We start from the raw sequence: 18,153 nt of genomic DNA, 5'->3' as shown, positions 1-18,153 counted from the left end.
GGGGTCCTCTGTTCTTGTCCTGGGCGATTGTCACCCAAAGGCTTGAAGCGACACCGGAACCAGGGAGAACACTCTGCAAAGACCTTGTCCAGTGCCAATGCCACCTCAGTAGCGAGGTAGGGATGCTGGGCTGCCCAAGATCTCCCCTACCCAGACCCCTACCCTGTTTCCCTCAATGGAGGCCAGAGACTACCCTGTTACTCTACCAGAGTCTGTCATCAGGACGTGCTGCCTGTGCCCACAGCTTCAAGACTCCAAGGGACGCAGCGAGGGTCCAGCTCTGATGCTGGTTTTGGTCATATCTGCACTCATTCCCTCTTAGAGAGCCTGTCTGAGAATTCAGTGGTGCCCAAGGTGATGGCTGGCGGATCCAAGCCCTCTCCCTTCCCACGCACATCATACTGAACAGAAAGATGGACCCTGGAGATGACTTTCTTTGGGTGACATCACAGAACCTTAGGAGGAGTCTGGGCCTCAGCCTTCCAGCCATGTGCTCTGCCCACTATGCCCCGTTGGAGTGATTGGACTCATGGTTCAGTGAGCATGAGCTCTGGCTAACACCCAACATGGCTTTTACAGAAGGTGGATAGCAGGCCACTAATTTTCTTGGTCTTCTGTGAGCCCTCATTGATGTGGTTTAATTCCTGGTTTTGAGGAAGTGGTGGTGAGGAAACCTGTGGCTTTACATACCTCCAGAAGGTCTTTTTAAACACTCAGGCCATCTGCAATGCAGAAATAAACAAAGATCAACCAAATGAGAAAAGCAAAGGATATTTACTCAGAGCTTGTGACAGCAAGGGAGTCGGCCACATCACTTGCATTTTAGCTGAGACTCAAAGGCAGGCAGAGGAGTGGGAAAGCTTTATAGTGGAGAAGGGGGAGGGCTTTGGGTGCACCTGATTGGAGGCTCTTGGCATGGGAAATGGGAGGCAGGCCAGCAGCTGGGCACCGATATGATTGGTTAGGGGAGCATGTTTCGTTTTCTCTGTTTGGTTTTAAGTTGGAAACAAGGACAAAACTTTGGAAAGCTGTCACTTATTAACCAATTCCTGGTCATTTGGGGGCCGATTATTACAGATGTTTTTGTTTAGGCTACAAAATGAAATCCATGTTGCGGGGGCTGCCTGATGAAAATTCAGGATGCCCAGTTAAATTTGAATTTCAGAAAAACATGTAATATTTGTAGTGTAAGTATGTCCCAAATATAGCATGAGAAATACACTAAAAAATTACTCGTTGCTTATATGAAAGTCAAGTTTAAATAGGGGCATTGTTTTTTTGTTTGAAAACCTTGCAACCCTATATGTGGCTCAACCCATTTTTCTTTGGGGGCTCAAATTTGTAGCAAGGATTCAAATTTGTAGACTGAGCACCTCGCTCCCTTCCCCCTTCTCAGTGGCTTTGGGTGGGATTCAGCGGTAGGGCTTCATTTCCACAGTAAGGTTGTCTCCAGAACTATTGAGGAGTAGAGAGGCATTTTGAAGGATTCCACCCCAAACGTGGGAATCAGGTAGCCTACAGGGAGGTATAATGCCTCTAACAACTCAGGTAGGGCTCCCGCAGGCTCAGATATGCCAGTCTGTGCCCAGCCTCCAGAGCACTGACCCACCTTTGTCCCACAGTATCACACGGTTTACCAAGCCCAACAGAATAGACAGACGGTTCCAGGTTCTCTGGGACAAGCCACCTATTCAGGCCGAGTAAGTGACAACGCCTTTTCCTTTAAGTACATTTTAACCTGTTGTGTCCATCTAGGGGCGCTAAACCCAACTCAGTGGAGGAATCCATCTCATGTTTGTTGCAGGGACTTTAAAGGGGTCATCCAGACCCTCCTCTGGGATAACAATGAGCATCTGATGAATGTCATAGAGGTGAGAACTGTAGCCCACAGGCCTGCCCCTCTGCCAGCCACTGGCCACATGCCCCCAGCCGCTTCCGCCTCCTGCATTCTGCGGATAATGGTCTTGTGGGTGAAACTGAGGAAGAGGGATTCCAGCCCCCAGACCATGGTTACCCAGCTAAACCCCATTCATTCATTTAGCCATTTACTCAGACCTAAACATTTCTTGGACACTAACTGTATTCAGGTACTGGGTCTGCCCAGAGGAACAAGCCCAGCTCTGTCCCTGAGGCCAGTGCCCAGCAGAACGGTGACAGACATGGCGGCACCACAGGGAGACAGGTGGGACGTGTCAGCAGGGGGGTCCTCCAACAGGAACTGCTTGGTACCTGTTTCAGCACACACGCCACACAGGAGTGTCTGTGCATTTTCCTGTCTGCCTCCCGCTGAGCTGTGAGTCCTTCAGAGGAGGAACTTCGAATCATACATATTAGTGGCCCTCAGCCTGGTATCCAGCTTGGCGCTTCCTAGTTAGCTCTCAGCCCTGTCATTAAAAAGAGATTCCGTATTGGCCTTGAAGTGTAAATAGAATTGTGCCACTCTCTCTCTTGTGCCTTGCATAGCCCTGTGACACCAGCAGTGGTGAAAAGGACAAACAGAAAGAGGGTCACCGGCACAGGGGACAGCAGGAGAGAAGGCTAGGCAGCGTTGAGAGGAGGGCGGAGGATGCCAGGATGGTGGACCAGAGTCCCATGGTGAGGGCCCTCACCCACACACCATCAACCTTCTCTTGCAGGAGTTCTACCGCAAGGAGAAGCGCTCAGTCACCAGGCCCGACTGCATGTCGGACACCTTGGAGCAGTGTGCGGAGAACGTCTGCAAGAAGATCCTGGAGTACCAGAGCCAGGCGGACGAGTACCACAACTCCTGCCTCATAGGTGGGTGAGGGCGGCCGGCAGGCGGGCCCCGGTGTGGCACGAAGCCACTGACTGAGCTAGACCTGGGCCGCAGGGTCTGGATGATACCTTCTGACCTGGAGGTCACCAGGTGAGCCAGAGGAGCCTCTCCATGAAAAGTTGACGTCTTAGAACTAGGTAAAAACCTTGATCAGATTTAGCTGGGGGAAATAACAATGCCTCCTCCCCAAAAGCCCCCTTTTTTTGAGATGTATGGTGATTTGTATAACTAACAATACTTTGGTCATTGCACAGGTATTTTTGACAGCTTTACTGAGATATTCCCCTACATATAACTCATCATTTGAAGTGTACAATTTAATGGATCTACTGGGAGTTGTGCAACCATCACCCCTCTCAGGTTTAGAACCCCCCGGCCCTCCTCACTTTCCCAACCCTAGACAACCACTAATTTACTTTCTGTCTCTATCGAGTTTCCTGTTCTTAACTTTCATATGAATGGAATCATGTCGAATGTGGTCTTTTGTGACTGGGTTCTTTCATTTTGCACAATGTGTTAAAAGTTCATCCATGTTATTGTGTGCATCAGCACTTCATTCGTTTGAATGGGTGAATCGTAGTCCATTGTCTGCATGTACCACATTTTGTTTATCTATTCATTCATTTATGGGTATTTGATTGTTTCTATGTTTTGGCTATTGTGAATAATGCTGCTATGGATATTCATGTGCATGTTTCTGTGTGGACATATGTATTCCTTTCTCTGGGGTGTATGACTAGGAATGGGTTTGCTGGGTCGTATGGTGACTCTGTGTTTAATCATTTGAAGAATCCTTCCACAATGCTTACTGCATGCCTGGCCTGGGCTAGGCTGGGATAAACTTAGTAGACACCGCCTCCTGGAGAACAGGGACATGAAAATAGACAGGTAGATACATCTTGCCACTTACATTTATTATTATGACTTAAAGGAGTTGTGAAAACATGACCATTACCCCTCTTTTGTCCATTTCTCCAAGTACCTCTGCATCGTCATCCGTAGCCATGTGTGTTTTACGCAGTTGTAAGTCCTAATTATTCCTCTTGTAAGTCAGGGAAGCTGAGGTCCCATTATAGGTCTGCTGTGTTGGTGGAGAGGCAGCATGGATAGAAGAGGGAAAGGATTAGGGGATGGTCAGACCTGTGATCAAGACCTAGCACTGCCATCTTCCAGCTCTATGACCTTGACCAAGCCACCTTGCCTCTATGCACCTCAGTTTCCTTGTCTGTAAACTGGAGATAAAGACAAAACCCACGATGCAAGGCTTTTTTGAAGATTAAACCCCTTGCACAGACGTGCCATGTATGGTACAGGGGAAAACAGTCTGCCGTGGCTCTCATTACTGTGGTTGTGCAATGACTGAAAGAGAAACTACAGGCAGCATCTCATTTCTCTAGCTCAGGATTTCCCTAGGTGAACTCTGTGGGATCCGTTCTATATAATCTTCCGCAAAATGAAGGTCCCATGATCGAAAGGGCTTGGGAAATGATGCCGATTATGTGCGTCTCTGGAAGATTCTCAGGTTCACAGTAAATGTTCACTTCCATTTCTTACAGTTTGGGAGTCCAGGTATCTGACCAACTCACCCAGTAAAAACGTGTAAAAATGCTGGATATAATATGTTTGTGATGAAATCTTTTAAATGCAACGAGCTAACTGAGAAGCAAGGAACACACAGGCCCCAGACGTAAATAAAATAGGAACTCTGAGAGATGAATTGAGCAGTAATTTTGGCTTTTGCCCTAAGGACTTTGCTGACTCCCAGGTGAATTTAAGCCTCTGTTTTCATAGCCTTCGGGGCATTGGGAACAGGAGACAAAGCCTAGACCTCCCAAGGTGGAAAGTCCAAAAGGACACATAAAACTGGGACTCTACCTACAGAGTAAGGTGAATGAGACAAAAACCACCCCTCCCGCACTCCTACAACCAAAACTGTCATATTAAAAACCTTGGTGCTGGGTAAAGAAGAAGAAAAACTCCAATGAGAATCCACACCTATAAGCCAGCCCTAATGTGGTTTTCAACTTGAAGTCACACTGAGATAAACCTGAATTTAACTTTCTGTGGAGCATCCAAAAGGCCTCTCACTGATGCTTTAGCTTAAAATGATCTTGAGTTAGTTGTGCCAGATGCTTGTTTAATAGAGACACTACAAATCTTCTTCAGTAAATCCACCTTCAATTCAGACCTCCAAGGATTCCCCAAAATAAAAAGCCCAGAAAAAGAACTCATGGTAAAAATAAACAAACAACACACACACACACACACGGAAAAAAGGTATCTTGAGCATGAGGTAGGCAGCAGGATGAGGCCAGTAAGGACTTTATATATTGAACATATCAAACAGAAAATATAAAAGAATGTATATTAGAGTCAAATAAAAGAGGAAATTGGAAAAATGAGTAAGGAGCAAGAGATTATTAATAGGGTCAAGTAGAAATGAAAGAGAACCAAATAGAACTCCTATATTTGAAAAATAAATAGTTGAAACTTAAAAATTATAAATGGCTCTACAACCATATTATTCATTGGTGGAGGTGAAATTAGTAAACTGGAACATAGATACAAAGAAAATATCCAAAATGCAACACAGAAAAACAGATGAAATTTGGGAAGAAAGGTGAAGAGATATGGAGGAAAGAGCAGAAGTCCAAAAGGAGAGGAAGGAGACTAGAGTTAAGACAATATTTAAAGAGGTAATGGATGAGACAATGCTTAAAGATACAATGTTATTTTAAACTAGAGGCCCAGTGCATGAAAATTCATGCACTGGAGAGGGGGGGTCCCTCAGCCCCGCCTGCCCTCTCTCACAGTCCGGGAGTCCTCAGGGGCTGGAGGTGACCTGGCGATCAGGAGAAGGTGACGCCTCCCTCACACCTCTGCTGCTGCCACTGCCAGCAGTGCAAACCTTGGCCAGCCCTGGTTACCTGAGCCTCGGGCAGCCCTGGGCGGCTGGGAAGCCGCCATCCAAGGCTTTCCTGTGCCTCAGGCCAGCCCTGGATGGCTGGGGGGCTGAGGGGACTGGGGGACTCTGGAGGCAGGTGCGCGGAGCAGCTGAGCCCACGGGCCTGGCCTTGCCACGTGCCTATTGCCAGTCCCCCGGGGCCAGGACACAGGGCTGTAGTGCCACTTACTTGCAACCTGGATATCATCGATGGGGTTGAGGGGACTGGGTGGGGGTTGAGGGGACTGAGTGCCGCCATCTTGTGGCTGTGGGCACTACCATCTTTGAGGGTGTGACAGTCAATTAGCATATTCCCTCCTTATTGGCTGTGGGCACCGCCATCTTTGAGGGCATGGCAGTTAATTAGCATATTCCCTCCTTATTAGATAGGATGAGCTGAAGAGTCCTGCAGAGTTTAGAGGAGACGTCTTTGGAACTTTTATACTATAGTAGTTTTTTCTATCCTAGTTTGACCACATGACCCCTTTTGATGAAATAGGTATTACCACATTGAAGACCAAGTCTTTCTCTTTGGGAAACTGCTTTGGGCCTTTGTTGGAGAGATCATCTCAGCAACTGGGCTCTGTTCTATCCTCTTCCCTGGTCTCCCATCCCCAATGTCTACAGAATTACGCGCCCAGATGAGGAGATTTGAAGAGCTGCTGCCCCAGGTGTGTTGGCTGGTGATGGAAAATTTCAAGGAGAACAACTGGCAAAAACTTTGCACCTCCACCAAAGAGATCCGGGAACAGTTCTTGAATTATCACAATCAACTTGAGAAAAGGAAGGTGAGGGCTCCAGGACCTGCCCTTCCTCTCCAGGTTCAGGGCCCCGGGAGAGCGGAAATGAATGCCGGGCATAGGAAGAACTGAGTCCCAGGGAAGGTGATGGGCCAGGCTTGGGATTGTTGGATGGGGACTGAGGGACACAAGGCATTGGGGGAATGAGAGTGGAACGGACGGCTTCTTCAATGAAGTCATTCAGTAAACTCCTTGTTGGATTTAATGGGTGGGTCAGCTGGGCTCTGTGCGGCCATTGTCCTTGAGATCAACAATGATTGTCTCCCTGGTCTCAGAGCCACGAGTTGTTCATTTCATTGGACCAAAGCCTGGATTGTGCTGGACAGATGCTCAGCTTGCACTCTCCCTCCCCTCGGAGTCCACTCCAGCCAGGCCCCTATCTTGCCTTTTCTGCCCACCCATAGCCCTTCACACACCCTGGTCAGAACACACATCAGTCTGGCCAGTGCCATAATTGAAGAGGACATAGGCCAGTGACTATTTGGTCCTGACCTCAAGACAGTGTGGCTGAAATTCCTGCTGACTTCTGGATTTTTTAAATTGAAGGATAAAAATGCCCAGAGTCTTCATCCAAATCTTGGACACCCTATACATTCAAAAGAAATGGAGTCTCTATGTTTAATGGAAGAGAAAAGACAGAAAGAATTGGACACCATGATTATGACCACCAAGGAGAAGCTGGAGGTGAGTGGTGCCACCAATTCCCAAGTCCAGGGCTGAGATGCACTGCCCTCCGGAGAGATGACCCCAACTGACAGCCACCACCAACGTGGAGCACAGCTTTGTGCTGACACCCCGCCACATCAGGAGATAAAAGTGGGCAGGTTTTACAGGTGGAGATGGTCATTATTGGCTGTTTGTAACTTGTATTTTTTAATTTCTAAATTAATTATTTACAAAAATATTAATGAGAACTTTTCCCCCACAATCCATGCCTAGTTTTATTTCTTCTTTGGTGAATTGTCCCTTGGCCATTTTGGAATCATTTCCTACCTTCAAGCCAAGTCACCTCTTGGGAGAGGTCTCCTGGCTGAGGACCAAATGTCAGTTACCTTAGATACAATTGACACGTGGCTTTGTCTTGTTACCCGCTGGCTCCCCAAATCCCCCCTCAGCCTGCTCTCGGTGGCAAGGTACTCTGCTACCAACTGGGCTCCCTGTGTTTCCTCCAGGAATGTATCAGGAAGTGCGGGCGGTTATTCATAACCAGCTTGGCCAGCTTCACCGAGAAGTTCCTGCTGCAGTTGGATGAAGTGGTCATCATCGATGATATCCAGGTTGCAAGTAAGTGGCACTACAGCCCTGTGTCCTGGCCCCAAGGGACTGGTGAGCACAAGCTGATGGGCCATGGGGGATTTCTGCCTTTCCCCAACTCCACCAGAATGAAAACAGATTCTCCACTAAGGGGACTGATGAATTTTTGTTTGTTTTCATGAGAAATAACTTTCTTTTTTAATTAAAAAACAAATCCCAAATGGGTCAACAATTACATGTAGAAAATGAAACTCTACTAGTGAATATTTTCATAATTTTGGAGTAGGGACAGCTTTCCTAACTATGAGATGATAGCTAGAAACCATAAAGGAAATGGCTGAGCCCGGCTGGCGTGGCTTAGTGGTTGGGCATTGACCTATGAACCAAGACGTCACAGTTTGATTCCCGGTCAGGGCACATGCCTGGGTTGTGGACTTGATCTCCAATAAGGGGGGTGCAGGAGGCAGCCAATCAATGATTCTCTCTTATCATTGATGTTTTTATCTCTCTCCCTCTCCTTTCTTCTCTGAAATGTGTGTGTGTGTGTGTGTGTGTGTGTGTGTATGTGTGTGTGTGTATATATATATATACATATATATGTATATATATATGTGTGTGTGTATATATATATATGTATATATATATATATATAATATCTACACTAATAAAAGAGTAAGATGCAAATTGACCGTACCTTTGCAACGCTCACCAGCCAATCAGGAGTGAGTATGCAAATACAACAAAGATGGCGGGTTATTTGCATATGCAGGTGCCAAGTGGCCAGGGGTGGGGCAGGATGCTTGCATCGTTGCCATGCGACGACGCAGGTGTTCCACACCACCCCAGCCGCTCAAGTCCTCTGGGCAGCGTGGGCAGGTGGAAAGGTGGCTCCGGGCTGGAGGGAAAAGGTGGCTCTGGCCAGAGTGAAGGCGGTGCCGGCAGCCAGGGGAAGAGAGGCCCATTCTTGCATGAACCTTCATGCATCGGGCCTCTAGTACATATATAATGGAAATGGCTGGCACTTCTCTGTGGCCAAAAAAACACACACAAAAAAACACACAAGGGAAACTGTTGAAAGATGGAAAGACAAACCACAAACTGGAAAAATATTCCTACTGTCTAAAAGTCAGAGAAAGGCCCAATATCTCTGTGGTACAAAGAACTCTACCAGGTCAAATTTGTAAAAAGAGACAAAAGACAAACACATGCAATTCAAGAGAGAAGTAATTCACACGGCCAGTAAATGTAAGAAATGCTTGACTTTACTGATGACGAAAAATGCAAATATGAACATTATGAATACATCCGTTTCACCAACAGCCTTGCAAGGCTTTTACGTTTGGTGAGAATGTGAGGAAGCCCAAGTGCCACAGAGACCCTGGGAGAAGTGTAACACTGATGGCACTCTCGTGGACAACCCTCTGTCAGTTCCTATCAAAACTCTTTTCCTTTTCCTTTCACCTGTCAAAATTCTTAATTTTCACCTGGCAGTTGTTACCCTGGGAATTTATCCAACAGAAATACTTGCACAGTTTTCCAAGGGTATATTTTAAAGCATAGTCATCACCACACTGACATTGCAAAGAATGGGGAACAATACTAACATATAGTTAGAAGGGATTGGAGACACAAATTATGGCTGAAATGTACAATGACTGCTGTTCAGGTATTAAAGAGTGTTTAATGGTCTATATGTGCTAACGTGGAAAGGCAGGAAGAAATACTGTTATGTGAAAACCAAGTTGACAGTGAGTACTTTTCTATGATCCCATTCAAAAACCACACACACGATATCAATACACACACACACACACACACACACACACACTCATATATAGATGTAAATGAATTCATGTGAGAGAGAAAGAGAATGAGAGACAGAGCCTGAGAGATAGTACTAGACTGTTGACAATGATCCCCTCTGGTGGCTGGAATTACCAGAGACTGCTAAAATCTTTTTTTTTTCCAGGTTAGGGATGTTTAAAATTTTTATAATGTGCATATTACTTTTATAGCTATAGAAAGATTCAAATCACATCTTGTGTTATTCATTTATCATTAATCTATTAAGTAATTAAAAGATATTATTCTTATTAAGGTTTTTTATTATGAAGACAGTAAATATTTTTGATAGCAAAATAATAAATTCAATATGAATTACAAAGAAAGTTAAGAATGCAGCCTACTGCTCTGGCTAGTGTGGCTCAGTTGGTTGGGCATCCTCCAGGGCACCAAAAGGTTGCTGGATTGGTTCCAGGTCAGGGTGCATGCCTGGGTTGTGGGCTTGATCCCAGGTGCGGGGGAGGGGGGTGTGCAGCAGGCAGCCAATCCATGTTTCGCTCTCACATCGATTTTTTTCTCTCTCTCCCTGACCCTTCCTCTTTCTCTCAGAGTCAATTAAAAATCTTTTTTTAAAAAGAAAGAATACAGCCTACATATCTGGTGCAGTCAGCTTTTCTGTGGGAGGAGCTCCGCCTCCCGGGGAGACTCCAAGTGGGGAGAAGGGGAGGGAGGCCCTCATTTCTCTAAGGCCAGAGGGTGGGCCCCTTGATCTCAGGCTGTGGGTAAGGCCACGGTCAGTAACCTGTCTCTTGCCTGCCAGAGATGGAGCCCCCTAAACAGAAAACATCAATTCTCATTCGGAGGAAACTTGCTGGGCTAGCCCTGGAGGAAGAGAGCGAGAAGCCTCTGATTGAACGGGGCAGCAGGTGAGAGCCAAGAAGAGGAGGTATACCAAGAATGGCTGTATCTGCTGGGGGGGGGGGGGCAGTGCTATGGAATAACACTATGCTCTATGCCTCAGTTTCCTCACCTGTGAAATGGGCATGGCAGCCTACCTTATATGGTATTATGAAGAGAAAGTTAAATGGGATTGGAGGGCCCCCGGCACATGCTGAGAACTCAGCGGCTGTTAGGATCTACAAAGGGGCCCACACAGAAAAGGAGGCCTTTCCCACCGTGAGGCGAATTCTAGGGCTGCTGGTGGCACTGAGGATGTGTAACAAGAGCTGTCAAAGTGCTCGATCCTGTGCCCCAAGAATGTGACTCGGGAAGAAGTAAGGAGTGATTTGCCCAGCTTCGTTCTTAGCTGCAGCTTTTACAGCACGCTAGAAAAAAGGGAGCAGGAGCCTGCGCCTGCCACCTGGCTGATGAGTAAACTGGGGCCCAGAAATAGGAAACAAGGGGGGCGGTGCCATTCCTCCGCCCAGGCCGAGCCCAGGGCTGTCTATTCACATGGACTTAAACTTTTCACACGGATGAAAATACAAAAAAAGAGCTTGAAGAAGCTTAACGTTAAATGATCAGACGGGGTTTTCTTTTCATTAAGACACTTAAAGAAATGCTAATCTTCCCACCAGGGTTAGTGGGTGCGTCCGTAAACGGTGAAGCCAAGCCTGTGGGGCTTTTACACGCATGTTTGTTTGTAGGAAGTGGCCTGGAATCAAACCCACCGAAATCACCATCCAGAACAAGATTCTCCTCCGGAAGACACCATCCATCACCACCTTCAAAACAACCCTGGGCCACCTGGCCACCGTGGAAGCCCGAGATGACGTCTACCTGGTGAGCGGAGCGGCGGGCTGGGCTTGGCGCGCCCGAGGGACACACGGCAGCCCCGTTGGGCTGGCTGGGGAAGGAGACAGCTCCCCATCCCAGTGCCCTGACATGTGGCCATGCAGCAGATGGCACACGTGAGGGTGCCCCAGAGCACCATGTCCACACTCAGGACAGTCGATGTTCTCAGACACAAGGACGTGAGCCGCTAGTCATGTCCAGTCCCAGTGATAGCGTGAGTCTGATGGCGTGAGCCCAGCGCTGCAGGAGCCCCGCAGAGGTCACCCCACCCAGACCGGGGGCGGGGGGGGGTGAAGGAAGGCTTTCCAGAGCCAGGGGTCAGAGTCCGTCAGAGGCGCTGACAGTTTCTGTTCTCAACATGAGGCATCTCATTGAGTCCTTGTAACATCCCCATGAGGAAGGTAGAATTGTCCCATGTGACTGATGAGGACACCGAGGCTTAAGGAGAGTGCCCCCCATATGCCACTGCAGAGTGGCAGAGGTAGGGTTAAAACCGAGTGCCTGTTCGACACCCATGGGGCCTGTCTGAAGAAGAGGCTACACCTCGATGCCACCTGTGGGACCTCTCAGCTCTGAACATGTATGGACCTTTGGTCCTGGTGCCCAGAGAGAAACCATTTCCTGCCCAGAGATATGCTGACCCTGGTATTGGGAAAGCCTACAGTGCCCAGGACCGGCCCTTACCCAGCTACCATGCCAAGCCCCAGGCAGAGGGGGCGGCTCTGCCTGCTGAGTTCAGCGAGGGCTTGAAGCCTAGAGGGCTTGACCTCCCGAGGAAGCCAGGACCCCCCACCCCAGGGAGGCCATAGTGTGGGCAGCAGTTAGCAAGAAGTGCAGAATCCATCGCCTGGTAGACTGGGGGCCTAGTCCCTGCTTAGTCTCTTTCTAGCTGGGGGATCCCAGGCAAGGCTCAGTCGGAGCCTCAGTTTCCCCATCTATAGAACAATCAGACCTGCCTGATTGGTTGTTGGGCAAATACATGAGAAATGACTGGTGGGACTGTTGCCAGTACCTGGGGTGGGTTAAAGCTAGTTGCCAGCAGTTCGCCATGTTCCTCTAGAGCACAGAGTCCAGAAGCCCCTCCTCATGCCTCCTTCTGCTGCCTCGCTCCTAGAAATATTTAGCATTGTTTGAAGAGGAGTTGAAGAAGACCCAGGAAGAGAACACAGTGCAGGTGAGCGAGGCCCAGCGCTGGAAGAACAGCTGGCAGAGGTCCGTGCATACCCTCCAGAGCCTGTACTAGCGAGGCCCTCAACTCACCCCGAATAAAGGCTCCTTTTGTACGAACTGCTTCTTGATCTCCCCATCCGTCTCTATCCATCCATCGTCCACCTGCCTGTCTGTCCATCTCTCTGTCCATGCATGCACGCATCCATCCATCTGTCCATCATTCCTGCTCTGTACCCAGCACTGTAGCTTCTTCTGTGACCAGGGCACGATGTGGCCCCTGCCCCCAGGGACACCAGTTCCAGTGAGGAAGACTGAGGTGAACGGAGGAGTTCCATGTGGTTAGCTAGCAGGGATGGCAGGTAACAGGAACAGGTCACTTACAACAGCGACTAGTACTTTGAAGCAAATAACTAACAAAAGTCATGTTTGGTGCTTCATCTTGGAAGATGAAATAATTAAGTCTTTTGGAAAAGAGTATATCTTACATATAACAAAACGAGGATTGTAATTGCAGCCATGCCCTGATTCCTAGAACCAATGAAGAATTCATCCAGGGTCGACTGTCTATCTGCCTGGCAACATGCCTGGCCAAAGGACAGCATCTTGGAAAATGTCTCCTAGGCCCCCTTCATTTTCCTGTGGGCCGCTCTAATCCCACGAGACTCAGCTCATTCTCTCCGGAAACCTCTGTCCTGCTGTCTTTCTTGTCGACTTTCTCTTCTTCGATTGCTAAGTGGCCCAACCATGCCAGATCTCATTTGTCGGTAGCTTTCTATGTCACTTGGACAGGGTGCTCACATTCCTTCCTCGGACCACGCACTCCTGTTTCTTTCACGCGCTTGGCATGTTGACTTTGCATCAGTTTACATTTTCACATGCTTTCTCTCTTTTAATGACTCATGAGGTAGGCTTCCATATGCCTAATGTGGTTTCCTCCCACTACCTCTTCCTTTCCTCACCCCAGCATCTAGTGTAACATAAATTTTGTACCAGTTGGTTGGTTGACTATTATGGAATCAGTAATATTGTAGTTGGTTGCCTTGCTTAAAGTATTAGTTACCCCACCTCCATGCCCTACCCCACAACTGGGCCCTTAACCAGCTGACAACTCAATATTTGTGTCCTTGGAATCATCCTAATATCTGGGCCTTGTCCAAGGCTGAGTTGTGCAAATGACCCACAACTGGAGAGGGGGCAGAGGCCATCTCTTAGCCAAGACCCTCCCCTGTCCTCCTGTGAGCTGTCACTACACAGTAACACTTTAAACTTTCGTTATGCCCCGTTTTCCTTGTTGTGCGGCTGTGTGGCCTTTGCAGCTTTAGGGATCAGCCTCTCCTGGGGATTAGCCCCTTTCAGCTGACTCACCTTGGCGGCCTTTGTGTGCAGATTAGGGAGTTTTGCTTGATCAGCACAGCCTTGGCTGTACCACAGCCTGGATTTGAGCAGGGCTCTGGCAACCTCTCCCTTTGGCTTTTTGTTTTGTTTTTCTCCTTACTCAGTTCAAACAAATGCAATTGACTAGACATTTCTCTGCATTTGATTGTGAAGCAACAGCTGATGGGAGAGGGAGCGATCGTGATATTCACGATTAACCAAAAGTAGATCTATCCAAAGATCCCTTTAGTCGTGGATCTGTTTTTCCTGACCTTATGTAAGCAGCAGGAACCGGCGAGGCTGGGTTTCATCACCATTTAAAACTTTGAACATGTTGTTGTTCAGCTTCAGAAAGGAGTTAAAATTATTATTGCTAAAAGTATTTGCGATTAAATAACTCAGAGGAGAAAAAAAGATGAATACAATCTAAACTCTTTTCAAGGCATGGACTCACCTCCTACGTTCTCCTCCACTGAAAACATGTTTGAGGAACACGCCAGGTGCTCTAGGAGCTCAGCTAAAGGAGGAACCACTTTCAGGGGGGCTTCAGGAATGGCTCCCCAGGAGCCTGGTTACTTGAGACACTGAATAATACTGATACAACCAAGTCCCTGAGGCTCATCTGGTGGTACATGTTGTTGATGGGAATGAGAGGTTGGGTTTTGGTTTCCTTTTTGAAGACGCCATAGAGAGGAAACAGATGAGTTCAGATGTGAAGTGAGCTGAGGGCAACCAGAGACCTCTAAAAATGCCTCTCAAATTTTGGAGGGTGGAAGAGACATTGGCAAAGCTGCCTGGTGAGATAAAAACAAAGTGAAAGACAAAGATAGGTTCTTGGGACATTGTTGCTGTGTCCCTCGCACTGTAAATAGTGCTGGCTGTCATTGACTGGCTTATTTCACTCAGCATAATGTTCTCCAATTCCATTCAGGTTGCTGCAAATGGTAAGAATTCCTTCTTTTTTATGGCAGCATAATATTCCATTGTGTAGATGTACCATAATTTTCTGATCCAGTCATTTGCTGATGGGCACCTAGGCTGTTTCCAGATCTTAGCTATTGTAAATTGTGCTGCTATGAACATAGAACATTATAAACTTGAACAAAAAGATAGATACAGAGGCAGTAAAGCATCAAACAGTCTGTCAAATTACAGCAGGAAGGTTAGGGAGAGGTGGGGAAGATAAGAGATCAACCAAAGGACTTGAATGCATGCATATAAACATAACCAATGGACATAAAACTCTGGGGGGTGAGGGCATATATGGGAGTGGGGTGGGGGGGGGCAATGATAAGATATGTACACATATAATACCTTAATTTAAAAAAATTGAAAAATAAATAAATAAATAAATAGTGCTGGCTGAACTGAGAGAAGGGAGGAAGGGCCAGAAACTCAGCCAATAGTTTTGGCCCTGTGTGCCTTGTGCAGGTGTTTTGGTGTTTCTGTCCAACATGGCTCTTTCAAATGATCAGACTCCCCAGGTGTGGAGAAAAATGCATGAAGAGCTTTCAATGGAGTTTTCACACTTGAAACATTTCCACCTTTCTCACCCCAGGATAAGGTGCCAACAAATTCATCTTCCTTCCTTATACCTCGGCCTTGATTTGCACTTAAGAGAGGTTACAAGGGAAAGGGAGTACAAAACCGTCTCTGAAGTCATGTGCCCGATTTTTATCTACGTGTACCTCTGTATCTCATATTCTGACTGCCTTCCCCAGTAAGAACCATGGTGCTTAAAGAGTAACTAATTTGCATCATTTCGGATGTCCCTTAATTCTCCTGAAATCCAGTTATATCCAGGGCATGGGGGTTAATTCTTGAACTCCTTGGGGCCTTGGACCATTCCCAAAGAAAATAAACACAACTTCCTAAACTGTTCTTGCTATGTCAGCTACCCAGGGACTCCTGAGAATTGTCTGATATGACTTAATCAAAAATCTATCTACAATGGATACTTTACCCAAGAATATCTATGAAGGCCAAATAAACGTGAAAAGATGCTCAGTATCATTGGTCATGGGAATATGCAAATTCAAACCTCAATGTGATATCTCCAGATATCCACTGGAATGGCTAAAATGAAAAAGACTGACAATACTAAGTACTAGAACAACTGGACCCCTCATACATTGGTGGGGATAAGAGGGAGGGGAATCCAAAATAGGTCAATCACTTTAGAAAACAATTTGATCTTATAAAGTTCGACATGCAGTTACTCTATAACTAGAAATTCTACTCCCAACTCTTTTAGCAAGAAAAACATAGAGCCATAAAAAAATCTGCATATGATTGTTTACAACAATTTTATTCATAACTAGAGGCCCGGTGTAGGGATTCGTGCACCGGTGGGGTCCCTTAGCCTGGACTGTGGGGATCAGGCCAAAACCAGCTTTCCGACATCCCCTGAGGGGTCCCAGATTGTGATGCACCCTGGATTCGGGCTCCCTCCTCTTTGGTCCTGGGTGCGTCACCTGAGAACCACAGCTGCCAAGTCACCACAGCTCAGCAGCTCCTGCATTGAACGTCTGCCCCCTGGTGGTCATTGCATGCCATAGGGACCAGTCGGATGGTCAGACGGTCGCTTAGGCTTTTATATATATATATATATATAAATAGATAGCCGCAACCTGGAAACAACAAAATTCATCAAACTGTATGTTAAATTTTTTATTATATGTAAATTATTCGTTAGTAAAGCTGATTTCTTAAAAAACTGGCTGCAGAGCATCTTTTTCCTTAATCCATAAGACAGCCCAAACGTGGAACCCCTTTGCAAGGATAAAGGACCTCAGACTTGGGGTCAACTCAGTTGGTTTTATCACTTATTTTGTATATTGGACTCTGCAGTTTTTCCTAATTTCCTACCCCAACTGGCACTCTTTCAACTGGGAGTGGCTTTTTACGTATTTCCCATTTTAAATATGGAGCCAGAGAGTGTTACCAGCACTGCAGAGTCCAATTGGGTCTGGTTGCACTTTAGGTCTATTAAATCCACTGCAGTGTTTGGAGCAGATTGGAGGAGAGAAGGGAAAGAGCTCTGAAATAGACTGAAATACAGCATTGGACAGAAAGGAGTACCAGGGAGAGACATTGGGCAGACTTAGGGGCTAGACGTGGAAGTATAAAAGAGAACAGTGTTCAGAGACGACTTTGAACAGTTCCCCATTGCGTTAGGGAAAAGGCCCAAAATCCTGAGCATTTGTCTATCAGGCCTTCTGTGATCTACTCCCAATCTACCCTTTCATTCCTGAATCAAAAGCTCCTCAAGCACAGGCCTTAACATAGTAGGCACTCCATGAAAGTTTGTGTTCAATATATACTGTTTGTCCATTCACCTTCTGGTGAACATTCGTGTGTTTCCATTTTTGGCTGTGAGGATTAAAGCTGCTCTGAATATTCTTGTCCAGGTCTTAAAGTGGTCATACGCTTTCCTTTTTCTTGGGTAAACTCTAGAAATGGAATTGCTGGATCATATGTTGGTTTAAGGAATATAACCAATATGCCCAGTAAGTGTCGGTAATACTATATGTGCAGAAGAAATAAATGAATAAATATTAGGTGTTCATAATTTTAGAATGAATGAATGCACTTGACAAATAATTTATGTCACCTTTATCATGTGCCGGGCACTATCCTAGGCTCTGGGATTAGACTAGGGAACAAGACAAAGATCCCTGTGCTTATAGATCTTTAACTTGAGGAGGAGAGTAGATAGGAAAAGGTAGGAAAACATTCAGCCTGCTAAGGAGAGAGAGAGAGCAGAGAAGGGAGACAGGGAACACGAGGGAAGGAGATTGACGTTTTTGAGATTGTGGCCACTCTCCCCGAAAGGGCGAAGCTTGAAAAAGACCTAAAGGAAATGAGCGGCGGGGTGGCTGTCTAGCTGAATAAAAATTAAATGAGCAAGAGTTGAATGAAATGCCGGATGGCAAGGTTGAACGCAACAGCAGGAGCGCGCCAGAGCGGGTGGGTTCTGCTGGTCCCGCGCCCGCCGGGCCCGCTTGTACTTGCGCCGCCCAGGAGGAGGCGCTGCTGAGCCCACCCCGCCGTCTGCGCCCCGGGCCCGCGAGTGGGCACGCGCAGAAACCGCTAGGCGGCGTCGGTTTCCCTTCCCACGCGGGACGCCGGCGTGGGCCGACGCGGCCGGGGAGCCCGCGCGTGCGCACACCGAGGCTGGGCGCTCTCGGGGAGGGCGGGCGGGGCCGACGGGGCGGGGCGGGGCGGGGGCTGGCGGT

The 18,153-nt window shown here is 47.2% G+C and overlaps 1 protein-coding gene across 1 annotated transcript in view; it reads left to right on the top strand.

The window, feature by feature from the left end:
• CCDC180 (coiled-coil domain containing 180) overlaps nucleotides 1–12,614 on the top strand; it is a gene marked incomplete at its 3' end in the record, with an annotated part of 49,206 nt that extends 36,592 nt beyond the window's left edge. Inside the window, exons 28-37 of the mRNA XM_079790453.1 lie at nucleotides 41–116; nucleotides 1,623–1,700; nucleotides 1,805–1,871; nucleotides 2,637–2,778; nucleotides 6,369–6,529; nucleotides 7,088–7,225; nucleotides 7,714–7,825; nucleotides 10,398–10,503; nucleotides 11,224–11,359; nucleotides 12,486–12,614. Of these exons, the coding sequence (XP_079646579.1) occupies nucleotides 41–116; nucleotides 1,623–1,700; nucleotides 1,805–1,871; nucleotides 2,637–2,778; nucleotides 6,369–6,529; nucleotides 7,088–7,225; nucleotides 7,714–7,825; nucleotides 10,398–10,503; nucleotides 11,224–11,359; nucleotides 12,486–12,614 (1,145 nt within the window). The remainder of the gene's footprint in view (nucleotides 1–40; nucleotides 117–1,622; nucleotides 1,701–1,804; nucleotides 1,872–2,636; nucleotides 2,779–6,368; nucleotides 6,530–7,087; nucleotides 7,226–7,713; nucleotides 7,826–10,397; nucleotides 10,504–11,223; nucleotides 11,360–12,485) is intronic.
• Between the last annotated feature and the right edge of the window lie 5,539 nt (nucleotides 12,615–18,153).

This window comes from Cnephaeus nilssonii, assembly GCF_951640355.1.
Source record: "Cnephaeus nilssonii genome assembly, chromosome: 14".
Lineage (NCBI taxonomy): Eukaryota > Metazoa > Chordata > Mammalia > Chiroptera > Vespertilionidae > Cnephaeus > Cnephaeus nilssonii.
Note: the sequence above shows the minus strand (reverse complement) of the source record. Positions and strands in the feature narration are given on the sequence as shown.